The following is a 24,665-nucleotide window of genomic DNA, read 5'->3' as shown; positions in this document are numbered from 1 at the left end:
AGGTAAAAATCTGTCGTTCTGCCCCTGAACAAGGCAGTTAACCCACCATTCCTAGACAGTCATTGAAAATAAGAATTTGTTCTTAACTGACTTGCCTAGTTAAGTTAAGGTCAAATTAAAAAAAACATTGACTGTGTATCGGTACCCGTCTGTATATAGTCTCGCTATTGTTATTTTACTGCTGCTCTTTAATTACTTGTAACTCTTATTTCTTATTCTTATCCACATTTTTTTTAAACAAAATTGTTGGTTAGGGGCTCGTAGTAAGCATTTCACTGTAAGGCTGTATTCTGTTGTATTCTGTGCATGTGACTAATACAATTTGATTTGGACCCCAGGAAGAGTAGCTGCTGCCTTGGCAGGAATTAATGGGGATCCATAATAAACCCCGGGAAGATAAGCTGCTGCCTTGGCAGGAACTAATGGGGATCCATAATAAACCCCAGGAAGAGTATCTGCTGCCTTGGCAGGAACTAATGGGGATCCATAATATACCCCAAGAAGAGTAGCTGCTGCCTTGGCAGGAACTAATGGGGATCCTTAATAAACCCCAGGAAGAGTAGCTGCTGTCTTGACAGGAACTAATGGGGATCCATAATAAACCCCGGGAAGTGTAGCTGCTGCCTTGGCAGGAACTAATGGGGATCAATAATAAACCCCAGGAAGAGTAGCTGCTGTCTTGGCAGGAACTAATGGGGATCCTTAATAAACCCCAGGAAGAGTAGCTGCTGTCTTGGCAGGAACTAATGGGGATCCTTAATAAACCCCAGGAAGAGTAGCTGCTGCCTTTGCAGGAACTAATGGGGATCCATAATAAACCCCAGGAAGAGTAGCTGCTGCCTTGGCAGGAACTAATGGGGATCCATAATAAACCCCAGGAAGAGTAGCTGCTGCCTTGGCAGGAACTAATGGGGATCCATAATAAACCCCAGGAAGAGTAGCTGCTGCCTTGGCAGGAACTAATGGGGATCCATAATAAACCCCAGGAAGAGTAGCTGCTGCAGGAACTAATGGGGATCCATAATAAACCCTGGGAAGAGTAGCTGCTGTCTTGGCAGGAACTAATGGGGATCCTTAATAAACCCCAGGAAGAGTAGCTGCTGTCTTGACAGGAACTAATGGGGATCCTTAATAAACCCCAGGAAGAGTAGCTGCTGCCTTGGCAGGAACTTACGGGGATCCATAATAAACCCCAGGAAGAGTAGCTGCTGCAGGAACTAATGGGGATCCATAATAAACCCTGGGAAGAGTAGCTGCTGTCTTGGCAGGAACTAATGGGGATCCTTAATAAACCCCAGGAAGAGTAGCTGCTGTCTTGACAGGAACTAATGGGGATCCTTAATAAACCCCAGGAAGAGTAGCTGCTGCCTTGGCAGGAACTTACGGGGATCAATAATAAACCCCAGGAAGAGTAGCTGCTGCAGGAACTAATGGGGATCCATAACCTTAATAAAGTTGGGAATTGATTGAGATATTTTCTTTGAAAAATATGATCTTATTTTGGAGTATTTCTCACAGTAGAGGAAGAAGTGAATCTCTGTCTCTACCACATAGATGCTCCTCCCACATAGATGCTCCTCCCACATAGATGCTCCATGTCTTTTTGTGTCTCCCTTTTTCAATAATCAATTGCTGGTTGCTGAGGCTGTATTTGGTAAGGATCTGTGTCTGCTTTCTATCTCTGACAGAGTAGAGATATTCTGCCAATTTGTATTCTCTTGAGGGCCAAATAGCAATTTTGTTTGTGTTTTTGTTTCATTTGCCCAAATTGTCAAATAGGAAGTTATCATTTCTTTAACAATTTGATTGCTTTCCCTGTGTTTGGATAATAGGGGACTCTTTTCAGGGTTTAGCTCTTGGGTTTCTAGTGCTTTGAATTGTGAGGATGTTTTGGGGCTTATTTTCAAATGGTGCCAAAATGTTAGTCTTTTTCTTTATATTTACAATTAAAGTGAATCTTCCAAGTTCTGCTCTGCCTTATCTGGTACTTTCTTTTGGATAATAAGGATCATTCTGCACAATTCTGTATGTAGATTTTCTATTGGGGCTTTCTCTCTATGCTTACAATCGTAATTACAGGTTGGACCCCAAACCTCACTTCTACATAGTGCAATTGGTAAAATGACACTATTCAATATTTTGCACGAGATTTGGAGTAAAATGCTTTTCAGGCTTTTTCTTTTAGTGCATTCAATGTCAGACCAAATCCACCAAAGGCACTCCAGAGACTCCAATCTCCCTCTCGCTCTCTCTCTCCAACTCCCTTCATCTCTCTCTCTCTCTCTCCCCAACTCCCTTCATCTCTCTCTCTCCGTCAGCCTCTCTCTCTCCCCAACTCCCTTCATCTCTTTCTCTCTCTCTCCCTTCCCATCTCTCTCCGTCTTTCTGTCTCTCCTTCCTCCCATCTGTCATTCCAGCCTTCCTCCCCGTCTCCCCTGCCTTCCTCCCCCGTCTCCCCAGCCTTCCTCCCCCGTCTCCCCAACCTTCCTCCCCCGTCTCCCCAACCTTCCTCCCCCGTCTCCCCAACCTTCCTCCCCTGTCTCCCCAGCCTTCCTCCCCCGTCTCCCCAGCATTCCTCCCCCTTACTCCTCTGCCTTCCTCCCCCGTCTCCCAGCCTTCCTCCCCCTTACTCCTCTGCCTTCCTCCCCCGTCTCCCAGCCTTCCTCCCCCGTCTCCCAGCCTTCCTCCCCCGTCTCCCCAGCCTTCCTCTCCCGTCTCCCCAGCCTTCCTCCCCCGTCTCCCCTGCCTTCCTCCCCGTCTCCCCTGCCTTCCTCCCCCGTCTCCCCTGCCTTCCTCCCCCTTGCTCCTCTGCCTTCCTCCCCCGTCTTCCAGCCTTCCTCCCCCGTCTCCCCAGCCTTCCTCCCCCGTCTCCCCAGCCTTCCTCCCCCGTCTCCCCAGCCTTCCTCCCCCGTCTCCCCTGCCTTCCTCCCCCGTCTCCCCTGCCTTCCTCTCCCCCTTACTCACCTGCCTTCCTCCCCCCCTTACTCACCTGCCTTCCTCCCGTCTCCCCTGCCTTCCTCCCCCCCTTACTCACCTTCCTTCCTCCCCCCCTTACTCACCTGCCTTCCTCCCGTCTCCCCTGCCTTCCTCCCCCCTTGCTCACCTGCCTCCCCCCCCCCCTTACTCCCCTGCCTTCCTCCCGTCTCCCCTGCCTCCCTCCCCCCTTTACTCACCTGCCTTCCTCCCGTCTCCCCTGCCATCGTCCTCCTTACTCCTCTGCCTTGCTCCCCTGTCTCCCTGCCTTCCTCCCCCTGTCTCACCTGCATTCCTCCACCATCTACCCAGCTTACCCCCAGGTTTCATTTGAATAAACGGGAGCATCTCACGATCTGCAAATTTTATCCGTCCAGTTTTGCAAGCCTATTATTAACAAACCTGTTAGTGTTAGTTCTTACCTATGAGGCCGGTGTAGGCAAGGAGACAGACTGCATAGTTGTCCTGCTTGCAACCGCTGGCAACGTGCTCTGAGGGCTGGCAGTCATACTGGAACTGGGCCCAGCGGGACCTGGGGAGGAGGAGGGAGGAATGCAGAATACAACATCCATCACTTACCACAGAGCCTTACCCACTTGTGGCTACCACAGAGCCTTACCCACACATGGCTACCACAGAGCCTTACCCACACATGGCTACCACAGAGCCTTACCCACACATGGCTACCACAGAGCCTTACCCACACATGGCTACCACAGAGACTTACCCACACATGGCTACCACAGATGCAGAGCCTTACCCACTCATGGCTACCACAGCACCTTACCCACACATGGCTACCACAGAGCCTTACCCACACATGGCTACCGCAGAGACTTACCCACACATGCCTACCGCAGAGACTTACCCACTCATGGCTACCACAGAGCCTTACCCACTCATGGCTACCACAGAGCCTTACCCACACATGGCTACCACAGAGCCTTACCCACACATGGCTACCACAGAGCCATACCCACACATGGCTACCACAGAGCCTTACCCACACATGGCTACCACAGAGCCTTACCCACACATGGCTACCACAGAGCCTTACCCACACATGGCTACCACAGAGCCTTACCCACACATGGCTACCACAGAGCCTTACCCACTCATGGCTACCACAGAGCCTTACCCACTCATGGCTACCACAGAGCCTTACCCACACATGGCTACCACAGAGCCTTACCCACTCATGGCTACCACAGAGCCTTACCCACTCATGGCTACCACAGAGCCTTACCCACACATGGCTACCATAGAGACTTACCCACTCATGGCTACCACAGAGACTTACCCACTCATGGCTACCACAGATGCAGAGCCTTACCCACACATGACTACCACAGAGCCTTACCCACACATGGCTACCACAGAGCCTTACCCACACATGGCTACCACAGATGCAGAGCCTTACCCACACATGGCTACCACAGAGCCTTACCCACACATGGCTACCACATATGCAGAGCCTTACCCACTCATGGCTACCACAGAAGCAGAGCTTTACCCACACATGGCTACCACAGAGACTTACCCACTCATGGCTACCACAGAGCCTTACCCACTCATGGCTACCACAGAAGCAGAGCCTTACCCACACATGGCTACCACAGAGACTTACCCACTCATGGCTACCACAGAGCCTTACCCACTCATGGCTACCACAGAGACTTACCCACTCATGGCTACCACAGATGCAGAGCCTTACCCACACCACACTGTATTACATAAATGCCAAAGTGATGTTAGCTGATGAAGATTATCTCATAGAACAAAATGTATAAGATATCCTGCCTGCTAGACCAAGGGAATTAGACTAATGACTGCTAGACCAAGGGTATTAAACTAATGACTGCTAGACCAAGGGTATTAGACTAATGACTGCTAGACCAAGGGTATTAGACTAATGACTGCTAGACCAAGGGTATTAAACTAATGACTGCTAGACCAAGGGTATTAAACTAATGACTGCTAGACCAAGGGTATTATACTCATATGGATCTGCTATGATATACAGTACCATACCTCATACCCACTAACACCCTCCTGTGTCCCTCATCATCATCATCATATAGAACTCCTTCTCTTCCCTTCTCCTCTCCTCCTCCTCTTCCCTTTCGACCAAGATGGAGGTAAAGGTTACAGAGAGGCCTATGTGGGTTCACGGCAGACATTTTATGACTCCTGGGAGGAGCAGAACAGCACAAAGCAAGAAGTGGCCACAATGCAACTGAAGTATGCAACACCAGCATAGTCCCACGGCGACTTAAATAACAGCCACTCCAGCTCGAGCCAACCGCAGGCTCAGGACGGGAGTCCAGCAAACAATAACCGCCACATTGCTGGAAGAAGCAGGAGGTCGATGCTGAACTCCTGTACTCTGGACAGTGCCAACGTGATGATTGTCCTCTTTGTACAGATGAAGAGTGTACTCCTGTGTAACTGTATAAATGATGATTCCCTGAAGAATGTTTTGCACTATGTGAAGGTAAAAAAACTCAGAGGCTCAAAAGAAGCCATTTACAAAGATAATGTACTAGTGTAAGAAAACCCTCTCCTACAATGTTTTATATTTTTCTTGGTTGAATTTTTGCTTAGATTATGACATAATTGGCTTACATTATGAATTATTACGTACATGCTTACTTGTAATTTAGTATTAGGTTGAAATTAGTCTCAAAAGGGAGGAATATGGTGGGGACAATAACAAACTCTGTTATGCGCACGTGCTGTATAAGCCTTAAACCTGTACATTTCCACTGTATGTTTCTGTCATGTAAGAAGAAGCAGGTATTTTTCCTCTCTTGTCTCAGTGTAACTTAGTCACGTGGCCAAAGACAAAGGGCCGTCTGAGAGTGACCAATTTTTGGTCCATCCTATTCTTTTTGTATCTTTCAAGGGCACAGCTGTGAGGTGATATGAAGATAACATAGGCTAGCTGGAGCAGCATCAGCTAGATAGTAACAAAACTGGCGTCATGACTTGTTTGTACGCTATGTTCCCACCAGGCTCTCACACATCTGTTAAACTGCCACGTAGACAAAGGTTATAAAAGCTGAGACCCAACTCTTGTTCATTGGGCTCTTAACTCTGCACCTTTTGAGTGATTGTTAACCGCTCCAGATTTGCAATTCTTATAATAAAAAGTTGTTGTTTGAAGAATCAACAGTCTTTCTTCCTTTCTGGTTAGAATTTCCATGACAACAGTGCTTTGCATTCAGGCCAAATAGTTAAATGTTGGTCTGATCAGACCACATCATCTTTTGCCTTATGCTTTCAAAGTCTTTCATGTGCCTTTTTGCAAACTGCTGTCATGTGCCTTTTTCTCAGGAGTGGCTTCTATCTGGCCACTCTCCCATAAAACCCAGATTGGTGAAGTGCTATAGAGACTGATGTCATTCAGGTAGGTTCTCCCATCTCAGCCAAGGAACTCTGTGGTTCTGCCAGAGTGGTCATTGGGTTCTTGGTCACCTCCCTGACCAAGGTCCTTCTTGCCTGGTTGCTGTTTGGTTGGACAGCCAGTTCTAGACAGTCTGGGTAGTTCTATATGTTTTGCTAATCCCAATGATGGAGACCACTGTGCTCTTGGAAACTTTCAACACTCTAAAAATATGTTCATACTCTTCCCCAGATACAGTGCTGTGAAAAAGTATTTGCCCCCTTTCTCATATTGCATATTTTTGATACTGAATGTTATCAAATCTTTAACCAAAAACTAATATTAGATCAAATGAACATGAGTGAACAAATAACACAACAAAGTTATGCAACACCTAAAGCACCTGTGTGAAAAATGAATAGCCCCGTTCCACTCAATAACTGGTTGTGCCACCTTTAGTTAGAATGACTCCAACCAAACACTTCCTGAAGTTATTGATCAGTCTCTAACTTCACTGTGGAAGAATTTTGGCCCAATCTTCCATTACGAACTGCTTTAACTCAGTGACATTTGTGGGTTTTCAAACATGAACTGGTCCATGTCCTCCCAAAACATCTTAATTCTGGATTAGGACTGGACTTTGACAAGTATGTAGCATGTTGAACTGGACCCTCTAACAGTGTAGTATGTTGAACTGGACCCTCTAACAGTATAGTATGTTGAACTGGACCCTCCAACAGTGTAGTATGTTGAACTGGACCCTCTAACAGTATAGTATGTTGAACTGGACCCTCCAACAGTGTAGTATGTTGAACTGGACCATCCAACTGTATGTTGAACTGGACCATCCAACAGTATGTTGAACTGGACCATCCAACAGTATAGTATGTTGAACTGGACCCTCCAACAGTATAGTATGTTGAACTGGACCATTCAAAAGTATAGTATGTGAACTGGACCCTCCAACAGTATAGTATGTTGAACTGGACCCTCCAACAGTATAGTATGTTGAACTGGACCATCCAACAGTATAGTATGTTGAACTGGACCATCCAACAGTATAGTATGCTGAACTGGACCCTCCAACAGTATGTTGAACTGGACCCTCCAACAGTGTAGTATGTTGAACTGGACCCTCCAACAGTGTAGTATGTTGAACTGGACCATCCAACAGTGTAGTATGTTGAACTGGACCATCCAACAGTGTAGTATGTTGAACTGGACCATCCAACAGTATAGTATGTTGAACTGGACCATTCAACAGTGTAGTATGTTGAACTGGACCCTCCAACAGTGTAGTATGTTGAACTGGACCATCCAACAGTATAGTATGTTGAACTGGACCATCCAACAGTACAGTATGTTGAACTGGACCATCCAACAGTGTAGTATGTTGAACTGGACCATCCAACAGTATAGTATGTTGAACTGGACCATCCAACAGTGTAGTATGTTGAACTGGATCCTCCAACAGTATAGTATGTTGAACTGGACCATCCAACAGTGTAGTATGTTGAACTGGACCCTCCAACAGTATAGTATGTTGAACTGGACCATCCAACAGTGTAGTATGTTGAACTGGACCATCCAACAGTGTAGTATGTTGAACTGGACCCTCCAACAGTATAGTATGTTGAACTGGACCATCCAACAGTGTAGTATGTTGAACTGGACCATCCAATAGTGTAGTATGTTGAACTGGACCCTCTAACAGTATAGTATGTTGAACTGGACCATCCAACAGTGTAGTATGTTGAACTGGACCATCCAACAGTGTAGTATGTTGAACTGGATCATCCAACAGTATAGTATGTTGAACTGGACCATCCAACAGTATACCATAGTAGTATGTTGAACTGGACCATCCAACAGTGTAGTATGTTGAACTGGACCCTCCAACAGTGTAGTATGTTGAACTGGACCCTCTAACAGTATAGTATGTTGAACTGGACCCTCCAACAGTGTAGTAGGTTGAACTGGACCCTCCAACAGTGTAGTATGTTGAACTGGACCCTCCAACAGTGTAGTATGTTGAACTGGACCATCCAACAGTGTAGTATGTTGAACTGGACCCTCCAACAGTGTAGTATGTTGAACTGGACCCTCCAACAGTATAGTATGTTGAACTGGACCATCCAACAGTGTAGTATGTTGAACTGGACCATCCAACAGTGTAGAATGTTGAACTGGACCATCCAACAGTATAGTATGTTGAACTGGACCATCCAACAGTATACCATAGTAGTATGTTGAACTGGACCATCCAACAGTGTAGTATGTTGAACTGGACCCTCCAACAGTGTAGTATGTTGAACTGGACCCTCCAACAGTATAGTATGTTGAACTGGACCCTCCAACAGTGTAGTAGGTTGAACTGGACCCTCCAACAGTGTAGTATGTTGAACTGGACCCTCCAACAGTGTAGTATGTTGAACTGGACCCTCCAACAGTCTAGTATGTTGAACTGGACCATCCAAAGGTGTAGTATGTTGAACTGGACCATCCAACTGTATGTTGAACTGGACCATCCAACAGTATGTTGAACTGGACCATCCAACTGTATAGTATGTTGAACTGGACCCTCTAACAGTATAGTATGTTGAACTGGACCATCCAACAGTGTAGTATGTTGAACTGGACCATCCAACAGTGTAGTATGTTGAACTGGACCATCCAACAGTATAGTATGTTGAACTGGACCATCCAACAGTATACCATAGTAGTATGTTGAACTGGACCATCCAACAGTGTAGTATGTTGAACTGGACCATCCAACAGTGTAGTATGTTGAACTGGACCCTCCAACAGTGTAGTATGTTGAACTGGACCCTCCAACAGTATAGTATGTTGAACTGGACCCTCCAACAGTGTAGTAGGTTGAACTGGACCCTCCAACAGTGTAGTATGTTGAACTGGACCCTCCAACAGTGTAGTATGTTGAACTGGACCCTCCAACAGTCTAGTATGTTGAACTGGACCATCCAACAGTGTAGTATGTTGAACTGGACCATCCAACTGTATGTTGAACTGGACCATCCAACAGTATGTTGAACTGGACCATCCAACTGTATAGTATGTTGAACTGGACCATCCAACAGTATAGTATGTTGAACTGGACCCTCCCACAGAATACCTCTAGACTCTGTGGAAACGTATGGTCTCAACACACCCAAACAAATATACATGCGAACACACAAAGCTGCACATCCACCCACCCAACCAGCCAACCCACCCAACCCACCCACCCATACACCCACCCACCCACCCACCCACCCATACACCCACCCACCCAACCCTCCCACCCATACACCCACCCAGCCAAACCACCCAGCCAACCCACCCATATACCCACCCACCCATACAAACCCACCCAGCCAACCCACCCACCCACCCACCCACCCATACACCCACCCACCCAGCCAACCCAGCCAACCCACCCAGCCAGCCAACCCACCCATACACCCACCCACCCAGCCAACCCACACACCCAGCCAACCCACCCAGCCAACCCACCCAGCCAACCACCCAGCCAACCCACCCAGCCAACCCACCAAGCCAACCCACCCATACACCCACCCACCCAGCCAACCCAGCCAACCAACCCACCCAGCCAACCCACCCAGCCAACCCACCCAGCCAACCCACCCATACACCCACCCACCCAGCCAACCCACCCAGCCAACCAACCCAGCCAACCCACCCATACACCCACCCACCCAGCCTACCCACCCAGCCTACCCACCCAGCCAACCCACCCATACACCCACCCACCCAGCCAGCCAACCCACCCAGCCAACCAACCCAGCCATACACCCACCCACCCAGCCAACCCACCCAGCCAACCCACCCATACACCCATACATCCACCCAGCCAACCCACCCATACACCCACACACCCAGCCAACCCACCCATACACCCACCCACCCTGTCAACCCACCCAGCCAACCCACCCATACACCCACCCACCCACCCAGCCAACCAACCCAGCCAACCCACCCACCCAGTCTACCAACCCAGCCAACCCACCCATACACCCACCCACCCAGCCAACCAACCCAGCCAACCCACCCACCCAGTCAACCAACCCAGCCAACCCACCCAGCCAACCCACCCATACACCCACCCACCCAGCCAACCCAGCCCTACCTGCATACGTAGTCGTTCCTACAGATGCGCAGTGCAGCCAGACAGTTGGGTTTGTCTTGGTCCTCGTAGGAGCAGGCTGGTATGATGGTCTGTCTCCGTCTCTCAGCGCACGCCATGTCTGGACAGGGTTAGACTGGGTTAGTTACACACTCACCCACCCACTACACTCAAACACACACACTCACCCACACACCACACTTACACTCACACACCCACACACCACACTTACACTCACACACCCACACACTACACTTACACTCACACACCCACACACTACACTTACACTCACACACCCACACACCACACTTACACTCACACACCCATACACTATACACACCCACACACCCACACACCACACTTACACTCACACACCCACACACCACACTTACACTCATACACCCACACACCACACTCACACACCCACACACTACACTTACACTCACACACCCACACACTACACTTACACTCACACACCCACACACTATACACACCCACACACCCACACACTACACTTACACTCACTCACACACCCACACACTACACTTACACTCACACACCCACACACCACACTTACACTCACACACCCACACACTACACTTACACTCACACACCCACACACTACACTTACACTCACTCACACACTACACTTACACTCACACACCCACACACCACACTTACACTCACTCACACACCCACACACTACACTTACACTCACACACCCACACACCACACTTACACTCACACACCCACACACCACACTTACACTCACACACCCACACACCACACTTACACCCACACACTACACTACACTTACACTCACACACCCACACACTACACTTACACTCACACACCCACACACTACACTTACACTCACACACCCACACACTACACTTACACTCACACACCCACACACTACACTTACACTCACACACCCACACACTATACACACCCACACACTACACACACACACACACACTATACACACCCACACACACACACCCACACACTATACACACCCACACTACACACTACCCCCCTCTCCTACCTGTGCAGGGGCAGAACAGCAGCTGGTGGGTGTAGTCAGGCGGGACCCGGTCGAAGAACTTCCTGAGAGCCTTGTTACACCTGGCTCTGTTACAGGGGCCTGAGCGGGCCGAAGGCTGGATGCAGGCCGAGACGTATTCCGTACGGAGCTTCTGACAGGTCTCGTCCACGTTACACGCCTTCGCCGCATCCAGGCAACGGTTCAACGTCGTTATGCCCACCTCATCTACTGGAAACAAAACAAGGCATAGCACTTTGTGACATCGGATTATGTCAAAACAGCTTCATTAATAAATAATAACTATAAATACATTTTAAAAATACATTTGATTGAGTAAATGTTGACTTTAAGTCTGGTCCCTAACCCTGTCCCCTATGTAGTGGTCCCTAACCCTGTCCCCTATGAAGTGGTCCCTAACCCTGTCCCCTATGTAGTGGTCCCTAACCCTGTCCCCTATGTAGTGGTCCCTAACCCTGTCCCCTATGTAGTGGTCCCTAACCCTGACCAGGACCCAAACAGGATGTCCTCTGACCAGGACCAATACAGAGTATATTCTGACCAGGACACATACAGAGTGTCTTCTGACCAGGACCCAAACAGGATGTCTTCTGACCAGGACCCATACAGGATGTCTTCTGACCAGGACCCATACAGGATGTATTCTGACCAGGACCCCAACAGGATGTCTTCTGACCAGGACACATACAGAGTGTCTTCTGACCAGGACCCATACAGAGTGTCTTCTGACCAGGACCCAAACAGGATGTCTTCTGACCAGGACCCAAACAGAGTGTCTTCTGACCAGGACCCAAACAGGATGTCTGTCCCAATGATTAATAAGACTAATTTAAGTTTTTAGTGATAAGCCTCCTGCATCTGGAAATTAAATGAAAAGGATTCATTCTATGTAAATTAAAAAGTAATCTAAAATAAGTCTTATCTGTAGAAGTTACTAAATATAACATGAATCAAGTGTTGGATGTGTCTGTTCTGTCTGGACACTGTCTGAGTTTAATTAGCCCTCATCGTTTAATATCATATTTTGGAGGGTTAATGCAGAGCTGTGTGTGTGTGTGTGTGTGTATGTGTGTGTGTGCGTGTGTGCGTGCGTGTGTGCGTGCGTGCGTGTATATATATATATTGAGGGTGAATGAAGAGCAGAGAGCCAGCTCCTCCATTTCTATCCCTTCACAACACCAAATGAAGCCTTCTGACTAACCCATCTATGTGATTCCTGACTAACCCATCTACGTGATTCCTGACTAACCCATCTATGTGATTCCTGACTAACCCATCTACGTGATTCCGGACTAACCCATCTACGTGATTCCTGACTAACCCATCTATGTGATTCCTGACTAACCCATCTACGTGATTCCTGACTAACCCACCTACGTGATTCCTGACTAACCCATCTATGTGATTCCTGACTAACCCATCTATGTGATTCCTGACTAACCCATCTATGTGATTCCTGACTAACCCATCTACGTGATTCCTGACTAACCCACCTACGTGATTCCTGACTAACCCATCTATGTGATTCCTGACTAACCCATCTATGTGATTCCTGACTAACCCATCTATGTGATTCCTGACTAACCCATCTATGTGATTCCTGACTAACCCATCTACGTGATTCCTAACTAACCCATCTATGTGATTCCTGACTAACCCATCTATGTGATTCCTGACTAACCCATCTACGTGATTCCTGACTAACCCACCTACGGGATTCCTGACTAACCCATCTATGTGATTCCTGACTAACCCATCTATGTGATTCCTGACTAACCCATCTATGTGCAGGAGTACCAGGCAATAACATGGCTATATACAGAGGTACCAGTACTGAGTCAATGTGCAGGAGTACCAGGCAATAACATGGCTATATACACAGGTACCAGTACTGAGTCGATGTGCAGGGCTATGAGGTCATTGAGGTAGATATGTAGACATAACTAGGAATACAGTGACAGATAAACAGTGACAGCAGTGTATGTGATGAGTCAATGCAGGTAGTCTGGGTAGCTATTTGGTTATCTGGTTGACATTAGAACAGATAAATCAGTCATTCTGACTGCTCAGGATTTTTCAGATTTAAAAAAAAAATCTGCCTGACTACGTATTGGATAAGCCTACAAGGCAGGGAGGGATGTGTTTTCTGTTTGTCCAGATTGACATAGTCTATTTATTGTGTTGTTGAAAACACAAACCATGATATTGAAGTGGCCGAAGTCTGTATGCTTTATTTATTGGTTGTGTGTTGCATTCGCACAGAAACCTGTTGCTGAAAAATTAATTGCATGTATTTTATATAATTATATAAATATGGCATCAAAATGTTGAGAATGATCATAGTTTAATGAAACAGGCACGAAGAGTGAGTTTATCTGTGGTGAACCCCTCCAACCCCTAAAGACGAACAATGGGTACATATTGAAGATGTACATGCTCGTCCCCAGAATCTTTTCACATGACGATCTTCAAAGGATAAGCAAGGAAAATTAATTAGCTTTTCACAATTCACAGATAAATTGGTCCACATGGGAAAACTAAAGGCATAGAAACCGCAAATGGTAATAGGAAATACATTTATTTCCATGGCAGAAATATAAAGTAATTTTGGACTGACCAAATACATGCAACTTAAAAGTGACATATCATGAGACAGGTTAGTCTAGTTGGTCCCAGGGTAGACACACAGACAGGTTAGTCTAGTTGGTCCCAGGGTAGACACACAGACAGGTTACGAGAGTTGGTCCTAGGGTAGACACACAGACAGGTTACGAGAGTTGGTCCCAGGGTAGACACACAGACAGGTTACGAGAGTTGGTCCCAGGGTAGACACACAGACAGGTTAGTCTAGTTGGTCCCAGGGTAGACACACAGACAGGTTCGTCTAGTTGGTCCCAGGGTAGACACACAGACAGGTTAGTCTAGTTGGTCCCAGGGTAGACACACAGACAGGTTAGTCTAGTTGGTCCCAGGGTAGACACACAGACAGGTTACGAGAGTTGGTCCCAGGGTAGACACCCAGACAGGTTACGAGAGTTGGTCCCAGGGTAGACACACAGACAGGTTACGAGACTTGTCCGCAGGCCCCATCTATCTACCCCCAGGGTAAACACTCCCCTGCAGTGATAGAGGCACAGGACTATAGCTGCCCCCCTCTATCTATCCCCAGGGTAAACACTCACCTGCAGTGATAGAGGCACAGGACTATAGCTGCCCCCCTCTATCTACCCCCAGGGTAAACACTCCCCTGCAGTGATAGAGGCACAGGACTATAGCTGCCCCCCTCTATCTACCCCCAGGGTAAACAATCACCTGCAGTGATAGAGGCACAGGACTATAGCTGCCCCCCTCTATCTACCCCCAGGGTAAACACTCACCTGCAGTGATAGAGGCACAGGACTATAGCTGCCCCCCTCTATCTACCCCCAGGGTAAACACTCCCCTGCAGTGATAGAGGGACAGGACTATAGCTGGCCCCCTCTATCTACCCCCAGGGTAAACACTCCCCTGCAGTGATAGAGGCACAGGACTATAGCTGCCCCCCTCTATCTACCCCCAGGGTAAACACTCATCTGCAGCCATGTAGGCCAGGACTATAGCTGCCCCCCTCTATCTACCCCCAGGGTAAACACTCACCTGCAGCCATGTAGAACAGGACTATAGCTGCCCCCCTCTATCTACCCCCAGGGTAAACACTCACCTGCAGCCATGTAGGCCAGGCGTACGTAGTCGAAGCCCCTCTCTATCTACCCCCAGGGGAAACACTCACCTGCAGCCATGTAGGCCAGGCGTACGTAATCAAAGCCCCTCTCCTCTGGTTCGTACGGGTAACTCTCCACCAGACTCAGTCCTGCAGACAGACACACGTCAATGTTTTCAGGAATCACACAATAAATGTTTAGTAATTGAAGTAGGTGGACATACAGTCGAGCTGACAAAGTAGTTACAGACTAGGGTTCCTTGACCCCGTGTCTGATCTTTGACCCCTGACATCTTCCATGGCCTTTCCTGTGGTCTCACTATGCAGGCTCCAATAGATACTGAGACAGTTCGTCTCTCCCTGTCCCTCTCTCTCTCTCAACCTGTCCCATTCTCTCCTTGTCCTCTCTCTCTCTCTCCCTGTCCCTCTCTCTCAACCTGTCCCATTCTCTCCTTGTCCTCTCTCTCCCTCGCCCTGTCCTCTCTCTCTCCCTGTCCACTCTCAATCTCCCTGTAACCTCTCTCTTTCAACAGGTCCCATTATTTCCTTGTCTTCTCTCTCCCTCTACCTGTCCTCTCTCTCTCCCTGTCCTCTCTCTCTCTCTCCTTGTCCTCTCTCTCTCCCTTATATAGACTGGTACTATAGATTAGGTCTAGGTGTTATATAGACTGGTACTAGAGATTAGGACTAGGTGTTATATAGACTGGTACTAGAGATTAGGACTAGGTGTTATATAGACTGGTACTAGAGATTAGGGCTAGGTGTTATATAGACTGGTACTAGAGATTAGGGCTAGGTGTTATATAGACTGGTACTATAGATTAGGACTAGGTGTTATATAGACTGGTACTAGAGATTAGGACTAGGTGTTATATAGACTGGTACTAGAGATTAGGGCTAGGTGTTATATAGACTGGTACTATAGATTAGGACTAGGTGTTATATAGACTGGTACTATAGATTAGGACTAGGTGTTATATAGACTGGTACTATAGATTGGGACTAGGTGTTATATAGACTGGTACTAGGGATTAGGACTAGGTGTTATATAGACTGGTACTAGAGATTAGGGCTAGGTGTTATATAGACTGGTACTGTAGATTAGGACTAGGTGTTATATAGACTGGTACTAGAGATTAGGACTAGGTGTTATATAGACTGGTACTAGAGATTAGGGCTAGGTGTTATATAGACTGGTGCTATAGATTAGGACTAGGTGTTATATAGACTGGTACTATAGATTATGGTTAGGTAATATAATCTCACCATATAGGACATACCGGTACTATAAATTAGGGCTAGGTGTTATATAGACTGGTACTATAGATTAGGGCTAGATGTTATAATTCCTCCATGTAGGATAGACTGGTGCTATAGATTAGGACTAGGTGTTATATAGACTTGTACTATAGATTCGGGCTAGGTGTTATAATCCCACCATGTAGGACAGACTGGTGCTATAGATTAGGGCTAGGTGTTATATAGACTGGTACTATAGATTAGGGCTAGGTGTTATATAGACTGGTACTACAGATTAGGACTAGGTGTTATATAGACTGGTACTATAGATTAGAGCTAGGTGTTATATAGACTGGTACTATAGATTAGGACTAGGTGTTATATAGACTGGTAATATAGATTAGGACTAGGTGTTATATAGACTGGTACTATAGATTAGGGCTAGGTGTTATATAGACTGGTACTATAGATTAGGGCTAGGTGTTATAATCTCACCATGTAGGACAGACTGGTACTATAGATTAGGGTTAGGTGTTATATAGACTGATACTATAGATTAGGATTAGGTGTTATATAGACTGGTACTATAGATTAGGACTAGGTGTTATATAGACTGGTACTATAGATTAGGGCTAGGTGTAATATAGACTGGTACTATAGATTAGGGCTAGGTGTTATATAGACTGGTACTATAGATTAGGGTTAGGTTTTATAATCTCACCATGTCGGACAGACCGGTACTATAAATTAGGGCTAGGTGTTATATAGACTGGTACTATAGATTAGGGCTAGGTGTTATATAGACTGGTACTATAGATTAGGGTTAGGTGTTATATAGACTGGCACTATAGATTAGGGCTAGGTGTTATATAGACTGGTACTATAGATTAGGGCTAGGTGTTATTGTCTCACCATGCAGGACAGACTGGTGCAGGCTCCAATAGATACTGAGGCAGTTCTTCTCTCTCTTCATGCCTCGTTTACACTGGCAGCCGTGCAGCGGGGAGGACAACAGGGCCGTGACTGCGTTCTCACACTGGTTCCTGGCCCCAGGGCCCAGCTTCACACTGCCGTCCCCCGCCACACACTGTCTTAACGTCCGCAGACGAGGGCTGCACCCATCATCACTGGAGCAGGTATCCCCAGCCTGTAGACAGTCTCTGTCCCTGACCGCAGACACAAATAGGGGGAGCCCTGGGGAAAATAGAAACAGCAGTGGTTAGAGGTCAGGGGTTAGAGGTCAGGGGTTAGAGTTAGAGGTTAGGGTTAGAGATCAGGGATTATGGTTAGAGATCAGGGATTATGGTTAGAGGTCAGGGGTTAGAGGTAAGGGGTTATGATTAGAGGTAAGGGATTAGAGGTCAGGGGTTAGGGGTCAGGGGTTAGAGCTCAGGGGATAGGGTTAGAGGTAAGGGGTTATAGTTCAGGGGTTAGAGGTTATGGTTAGAGTTCAGGGGTTAGGGTTAGAGGTCAGGGATTAGAGGTAAGGGGTTAGGGATGAGGTGTTAGGGTTAGGGTTAGAGGTCAGGGGTTAGAGGTCAGGGGTCGGGGTTAGAGGTCAGGGGTTATGGTTAGAGTTCAGGGGTTAGAGGTCAGAGGTTAGAGGTCAGGGGTTACTGGTTATGGTTAAAGGTCAGGGTTTAGCTTTAGGACTAGTTTATTATATGTCATCTTTTAGAATGCAGTATAACAGCAGGGGTCAGGAACAGGTCAGTATAACAGCTGGGGTCAGCAACAGGTGAGGATAACAGCAGGGGTCAGGAAAAGGTCAGTATAACAGCAGGGGTCAGGAACAGGTCAGTTTAACAGCTGGGGTCAGGAACAGGTCAGTATAACAGCAGGGGTCAGGAACAGGTCAGGATAACAGCAGGGGTCAGGAAAAGGTCAGTATAACAGCTGGGGTCAGGAAGAGGTCAGTATAACAGCAGGGGTCAGGAACAGGTCAGTTTAACAGCTGTGGTCAGGAACAGGTCAGTATAACAGCTGGGGTCAGGAAGAGGTCAGTATAACAGCAAGGGTCAGGGTATATATTCAGAGTCATATCCCTGTAATGTTTATAGGGGAGGTGTTGTATATATTCAGAGCCATATCCCTGTAATGTTTATAGGGGAGGTGTTGTTGTATATATTCAGAGTCATATCTCTGTAATGTTTATAGGGGAGGTGTTGTATATATTCAGAGCCATATCCCTGTAATGTTTATAGGGGAGGTGTTGTATATATTCAGAGCCATATCCCTGTAATGTTTATAGGGGAGGTGTTGTTGTATATATTCAGAGCCATATCCCTGTAATGTTTATAGGGGAGGTGTTGTTGTATATTCAGAGTCATATCCCTGTAATGTTTATAGTGGAGGTGTTGTTGTATATATTCAGAGCCATATCCCTGTAATGTTTATAGGGGAGGTGTTGCTCTCTATATTCAGAGCCATATCCCTGTAATGTTTATAGGGGAGGTGTTGCTCTCTATATTCAGAGCCATATCCCTGTAATGTTTATAGGGGAGGTGTTGCTCTCTATATTCAGAGCCATATCCCTGTAATGTGTATGGGGGAGGTGTTGTTGTATATATTCAGAGCCATATCCCTGTAATGTTTATAGGGGAGGTGTTGCTCTCTATATTCAGAGCCATATCCCTGTAATGTTTATAGGGGAGGTGTTGCTGTATATTCAGAGCCATATCCCTGTAATGTTTATAGGGGAGGTGTTGCTCTCTATATTCAGAGCCATATCCCTCTAATGTTTATAGGGGAGGTGTTGTTGTATATATTCAGAGCCATATCCCTGTAATGTTTATAGGGGAGGTGTTGTTGTATATATTCAGAGCCATATCCCTGTAATGTTTATAGGGGAGGTGTTGCTCTCTATATTCAGAGCCATATCCCTGTAATGTTTATAGGGGAGGTGTTGTATATAGTCAGAGCCATATCCCTGTAATGTTTATAGGGGAGGTGTTGTTGTATATATTCAGAGTCATATCCCTGTAATGTTTATAGGGGAGGTGTTGTTGTATATATTCAGAGCCATATCCCTGTAATGTTTATAGGGGAGGTGTTGTATATATCCAGAGCCATATCCCTGTAATGTTTATAGGGGAGGTGTTGCTGTATATATTCAGAGCCATATCCCTGTAATGTTTATAGGGGAGGTGTTGTTGTATATATTCAGAGCCATATCCCTGTAATGTTTATAGGGGAGGTGTTGCTCTCTATATTCAGAGCCATATCCCTGTAATGTTTATAGGGGAGGTGTTGTTGTATATATTCAGAGCCATATCCCTGTAATGTGTATGGGGGAGGTGTTGTTGTATATATTCAGAGCCATATCCCTGTAATGTTTATAGGGGAGGTGTTGCTCTCTATATTCAGAGCCATATCCCTGTAATGTTTATAGGGGAGGTGCTGTATATATTCAGAGCCATATCCCTGTAATATTTATAGGGGAGGTGTTGCTGTATATATTCAGAGCCATATCCCTGTAATGTTTATAGGGGAGGTGTTGTATATATTCAGAGCCATATCCCTGTAATGTTTATAGGGGAGGTGTTGTATATATTCAGAGCCATATCCCTGTAATGTTTATAGGGGAGGTGTTGCTGTATATATTCAGAGCCATATCCCTGTAATATTTATAGGGGAGGTGTTGTATATATTCAGAGCCATATCCCTGTAATATTTATAGGGGAGGTGTTGTATATATTCAGAGCCATATCCCTGTAATATTTATAGGGGAGGTGTTGCTGTATATATTCAGAGCCATATCCCTGTAATGTTTATAGGGGAGGTGTTGTTGTATATATTCAGAGCCATATCCCTGTAATGTTTATAGGGGAGGTGTTGCTCTCTATATTCAGAGCCATAACCCTGTAATGTTTATAGGGGAGGTGTTGCTGTATATTCAGAGCCATATCCCTGTAATGTTTATAGGGGAGGTGTTGCTCTCTATATTCAGAGCCATATCCCTCTAATGTTTTTGGGGGAGGTGTTGTTGTATATATTCAGAGCCATATCCCTGTAATGTTTATAGGGGAGGTGTTGTATATATTCAGAGCCATATCCCTGTAATGTTTATAGGGGAGGTGTTGTATATAGTCAGAGCCATATCCCTGTAATGTTTATAGGGGAGGTGTTGTTGTATATATTCAGAGTCATATCCCTGTAATGTTTATAGGGGAGGTGTTGTATATATTCAGAGCCATATCCCTGTAATGTTTATGGGGGAGGTGTTGCTGTATATAGTCAGAGCCATATCCCTGTAATGTTTATAGGGGAGGTGTTGCTGTATATATTCAGAGCCATATCCCTGTAATGTTTATAGGGGAGGTGTTGTTGTATATATTCAGAGCCATATCCCTGTAATGTTTATAGGGGAGGTGTTGCTCTCTATATTCAGAGCCATATCCCTGTAATGTTTATAGGGGAGGTGTTGCTCTCTATATTCAGAGCCATATCCCTGTAATGTTTATAGGGGAGGTGCTGTATATATTCAGAGTCATATCCCTGTAATGTTTATAGGGGAGGTGTTGTATATATTCAGACCCTGTAATGTTTATAGGGGAGGTGTTGTTGTATATTCAGAGCCATATCCCTGTAATGTTTATAGGGGAGGTGTTGTATATATTCAGAGTCACATCCCTGTAATGTTTATAGGGGAGGTGTTGTTGTATATATCCAGAGCCATATCCCTGTAATGTTTATAGGGGAGGTGATGCTGTATATATTCAGAGCCATATCCCTGTAATGTTTATAGTGGAGGTGTTGTTGTATATATTCAGAGCCATATCCCTGTAATGTTTATAGTGGAGGTGTTGTATATATTCAGAGCCATATCCCTGTAATGTTTATAGGGGAGGTGTTGTATATAGTCAGAGCCATATCCCTGTAATGTTTATAGGGGAGGTGTTGTATATATTCAGAGCCATATCCCTGTAATGTTTATAGGGGAGGTGTTGCTCTCTATATTCAGAGCCATATCCCTGTAATGTTTATAGGGGAGGTGTTGCTCTCTATATTCAGAGCCATATCCCTCTAATGTTTATAGGGGAGGTGCTGTATATATTCAGAGCCATATCCCTGTAATGTTTATAGGGGAGGTGTTGTTGTATATATTCAGAGCCATATCCCTGTAATGTTTATAGGGGAGGTGTTGCTCTCTATATTCAGAGCCATATCCCTGTAATGTTTATAGGGGAGGTGTTGTTGTATATATTCAGAGCCATATCCCTGTAATGTGTATGGGGGAGGTGTTGTTGTATATATTCAGAGCCATATCCCTGTAATGTTTATAGGGGAGGTGTTGCTCTCTGTATTCAGAGCCATATCCCTGTAATGTGTATGGGGGAGGTGTTGTTGTATATATTCAGAGCCATATCCCTGTAATGTTTATAGGGGAGGTGTTGCTCTCTATATTCAGAGCCATATCCCTGTAATGTTTATAGGGGAGGTGTTGCTGTATATTCAGAGCCATATCCCTGTAATGTTTATAGGGGAGGTGTTGCTCTCTATATTCAGAGCCATATCCCTGTAATGTTTATAGGGGAGGTGTTGCTCTCTATATTCAGAGCCATATCCCTCTAATGTTTTTGGGGGAGGTGTTGTTGTATATATTCAGAGCCATATCCCTGTAATGTTTATAGGGGAGGTGTTGTATATATTCAGAGCCATATCCCTGTAATGTTTATAGGGGAGGTGTTGTATATAGTCAGAGCCATATCCCTGTAATGTTTATAGGGGAGGTGTTGTTGTATATATTCAGAGTCATATCCCTGTAATGTTTATAGGGGAGGTGTTGTATATATTCAGAGCCATATCCCTGTAATGTTTATGGGGGAGGTGTTGCTGTATATAGTCAGAGCCATATCCCTGTAATGTTTATAGGGGAGGTGTTGCTGTATATATTCAGAGCCATATCCCTGTAATGTTTATAGGGGAGGTGTTGTTGTATATATTCAGAGCCATATCCCTGTAATGTTTATAGGGGAGGTGTTGCTCTCTATATTCAGAGCCATATCCCTGTAATGTTTATAGGGGAGGTGTTGCTCTCTATATTCAGAGCCATATCCCTGTAATGTTTATAGGGGAGGTGCTGTATATATTCAGTCATATCCCTGTAATGTTTATAGGGGAGGTGTTGTATATATTCAGACCCTGTAATGTTTATAGGGGAGGTGTTGTTGTATATTCAGAGCCATATCCCTGTAATGTTTATAGGGGAGGTATTGTATATATTCAGAGTCATATCCCTGTACTGTTTATAGGGGAGGTATTGTATATATTCAGAGCCATATCCCTGTAATGTTTATAGGGGAGGTGTTGTATATATTCAGAGTCATATCCCTGTAATGTTTATAGGGGAGGTGTTGCTCTCTATATTCAGAGCCATATCCCTCTAATGTTTTTGGGGGAGGTGTTGTTGTATATATTCAGAGCCATATCCCTGTAATGTTTATAGGGGAGGTGTTGTATATATTCAGAGCCATATCCCTGTAATGTTTATAGGGGAGGTGTTGTATATAGTCAGAGCCATATCCCTGTAATGTTTATAGGGGAGGTGTTGTTGTATATATTCAGAGTCATATCCCTGTAATGTTTATAGGGGAGGTGTTGTATATATTCAGAGCCATATCCCTGTAATGTTTATGGGGGAGGTGTTGCTGTATATAGTCAGAGCCATATCCCTGTAATGTTTATAGGGGAGGTGTTGCTCTCTATATTCAGAGCCATATCCCTGTAATGTTTATAGGGGAGGTGTTGCTCTCTATATTCAGAGCCATATCCCTGTAATGTTTATAGGGGAGGTGCTGTATATATTCAGTCATATCCCTGTAATGTTTATAGGGGAGGTGTTGTATATATTCAGACCCTGTAATGTTTATAGGGGAGGTGTTGTTGTATATTCAGAGCCATATCCCTGTAATGTTTATAGGGGAGGTATTGTATATATTCAGAGTCATATCCCTGTAATGTTTATAGGGGAGGTATTGTATATATTCAGAGCCATATCCCTGTAATGTTTATAGGGGAGGTATTGTATATATTCAGAGCCATATCCCTGTAATGTTTATAGGGGAGGTGTTGTATATATTCAGAGTCATATCCCTGTAATGTTTATAGGGGAGGTGTTGTTGTATATATTCAGAGCCATATCCCTGTAATGTTTATAGGGGAGGTGTTGCTGTATATATTCAGAGCCATATCCCTGTAATGTTTATAGGGGAGGTGTTGTTGTATATATTCAGAGCCATATCCCTGTAATGTTTATAGGGGAGGTGTTGCTGTATATATTCAGAGCCATATCCCTGTAATGTTTATAGTGGAGGTGTTGTATATATTCAGAGCCATATCCCTGTAATGTTTATAGGGGAGGTGTTGCTGTATATATCCAGAGCCATATCCCTGTAATGTTTATAGGGGAGGTGTTGTTGTATATATTCAGAGCCATAACCCTGTAATGTTTATAGGGGAGGTGTTGTTGTATATATTCAGAGCCATATCCCTGTAATGTTTTGTGGAAGGACCACCAGAGGGCAGGCTGGGCTCATGGATAGTAGCCCAACAAGGCATGGGAGACAAGGTAACCAGAGGCAATTAAGCACAGCTGACGGTACTAATGACATACTCTCCTTCCCCTATAAGAGAGAGAATGAAACCAGCAGAGAGGGGGAAACTATCTCTGGAAGATGGCCACCGAGAGAGAGGAGCTATCCAGGAAGAACCACTAAGACGGTGACAATCCCGTGACTTTTTGTTGTAGTTTAAAGATAATCCTATTATGTTCTTGTTTCATCTGGAGAAGAAGATGTATGTTTTTCCTTGGAAGATTTTCATTGATTATGTTGGAGTGTTTGTGTTGACCCAATGCCCTCAATAGAGAACTGTGTTCAATCAAGAAAACTTCCTCCTGACTCGTTTATTCCACCTTCCCGCTTTAGAGTGACGCCCAATTAGTTGGTCCGCTCACAGTTTATAGTGGAGGTGTTGTTGTATATATTCAGAGCCATATCCCTGTAATGTTTATAGGGCAGGTGTTGCTCTCTATATTCAGAGCCATATCCCTGTAATGTTTGTGGCGAAATCTGCACGGAGCCTTCACCGTGCACTGCCACTTTAAGAGCGCATGAGCAGTAAGGAAGGAGGAAATAAAGAGAGCTCGTTCAGCTCT

The 24,665-nt window shown here is 45.5% G+C and overlaps 1 protein-coding gene across 1 annotated transcript in view; it reads right to left on the bottom strand.

Annotated features, from left to right (window-relative positions):
* The window catches only part of LOC139374553 (GDNF family receptor alpha-4-like), a 63,359-nt gene that overhangs the window by 36,300 nt on the left and 2,394 nt on the right, over positions 1–24,665 (bottom strand). The window contains exons 2-6 of the mRNA XM_071115546.1: positions 17,420–17,701; positions 15,338–15,418; positions 11,551–11,778; positions 10,506–10,623; positions 3,396–3,505 (exon numbers count right to left, since the gene is read on the bottom strand). Coding sequence (XP_070971647.1) covers positions 3,396–3,505; positions 10,506–10,623; positions 11,551–11,778; positions 15,338–15,418; positions 17,420–17,701 — 819 coding nt within the window. The remainder of the gene's footprint in view (positions 1–3,395; positions 3,506–10,505; positions 10,624–11,550; positions 11,779–15,337; positions 15,419–17,419; positions 17,702–24,665) is intronic.

Source organism: Oncorhynchus clarkii, chromosome 19 (genome assembly GCF_045791955.1).
Source record: "Oncorhynchus clarkii lewisi isolate Uvic-CL-2024 chromosome 19, UVic_Ocla_1.0, whole genome shotgun sequence".
Classification (NCBI taxonomy): domain Eukaryota; kingdom Metazoa; phylum Chordata; class Actinopteri; order Salmoniformes; family Salmonidae; genus Oncorhynchus; species Oncorhynchus clarkii.
The sequence above is the reverse complement of the archived record's forward strand: the minus strand, read 5'-3'. Positions and strand labels throughout refer to the sequence as shown.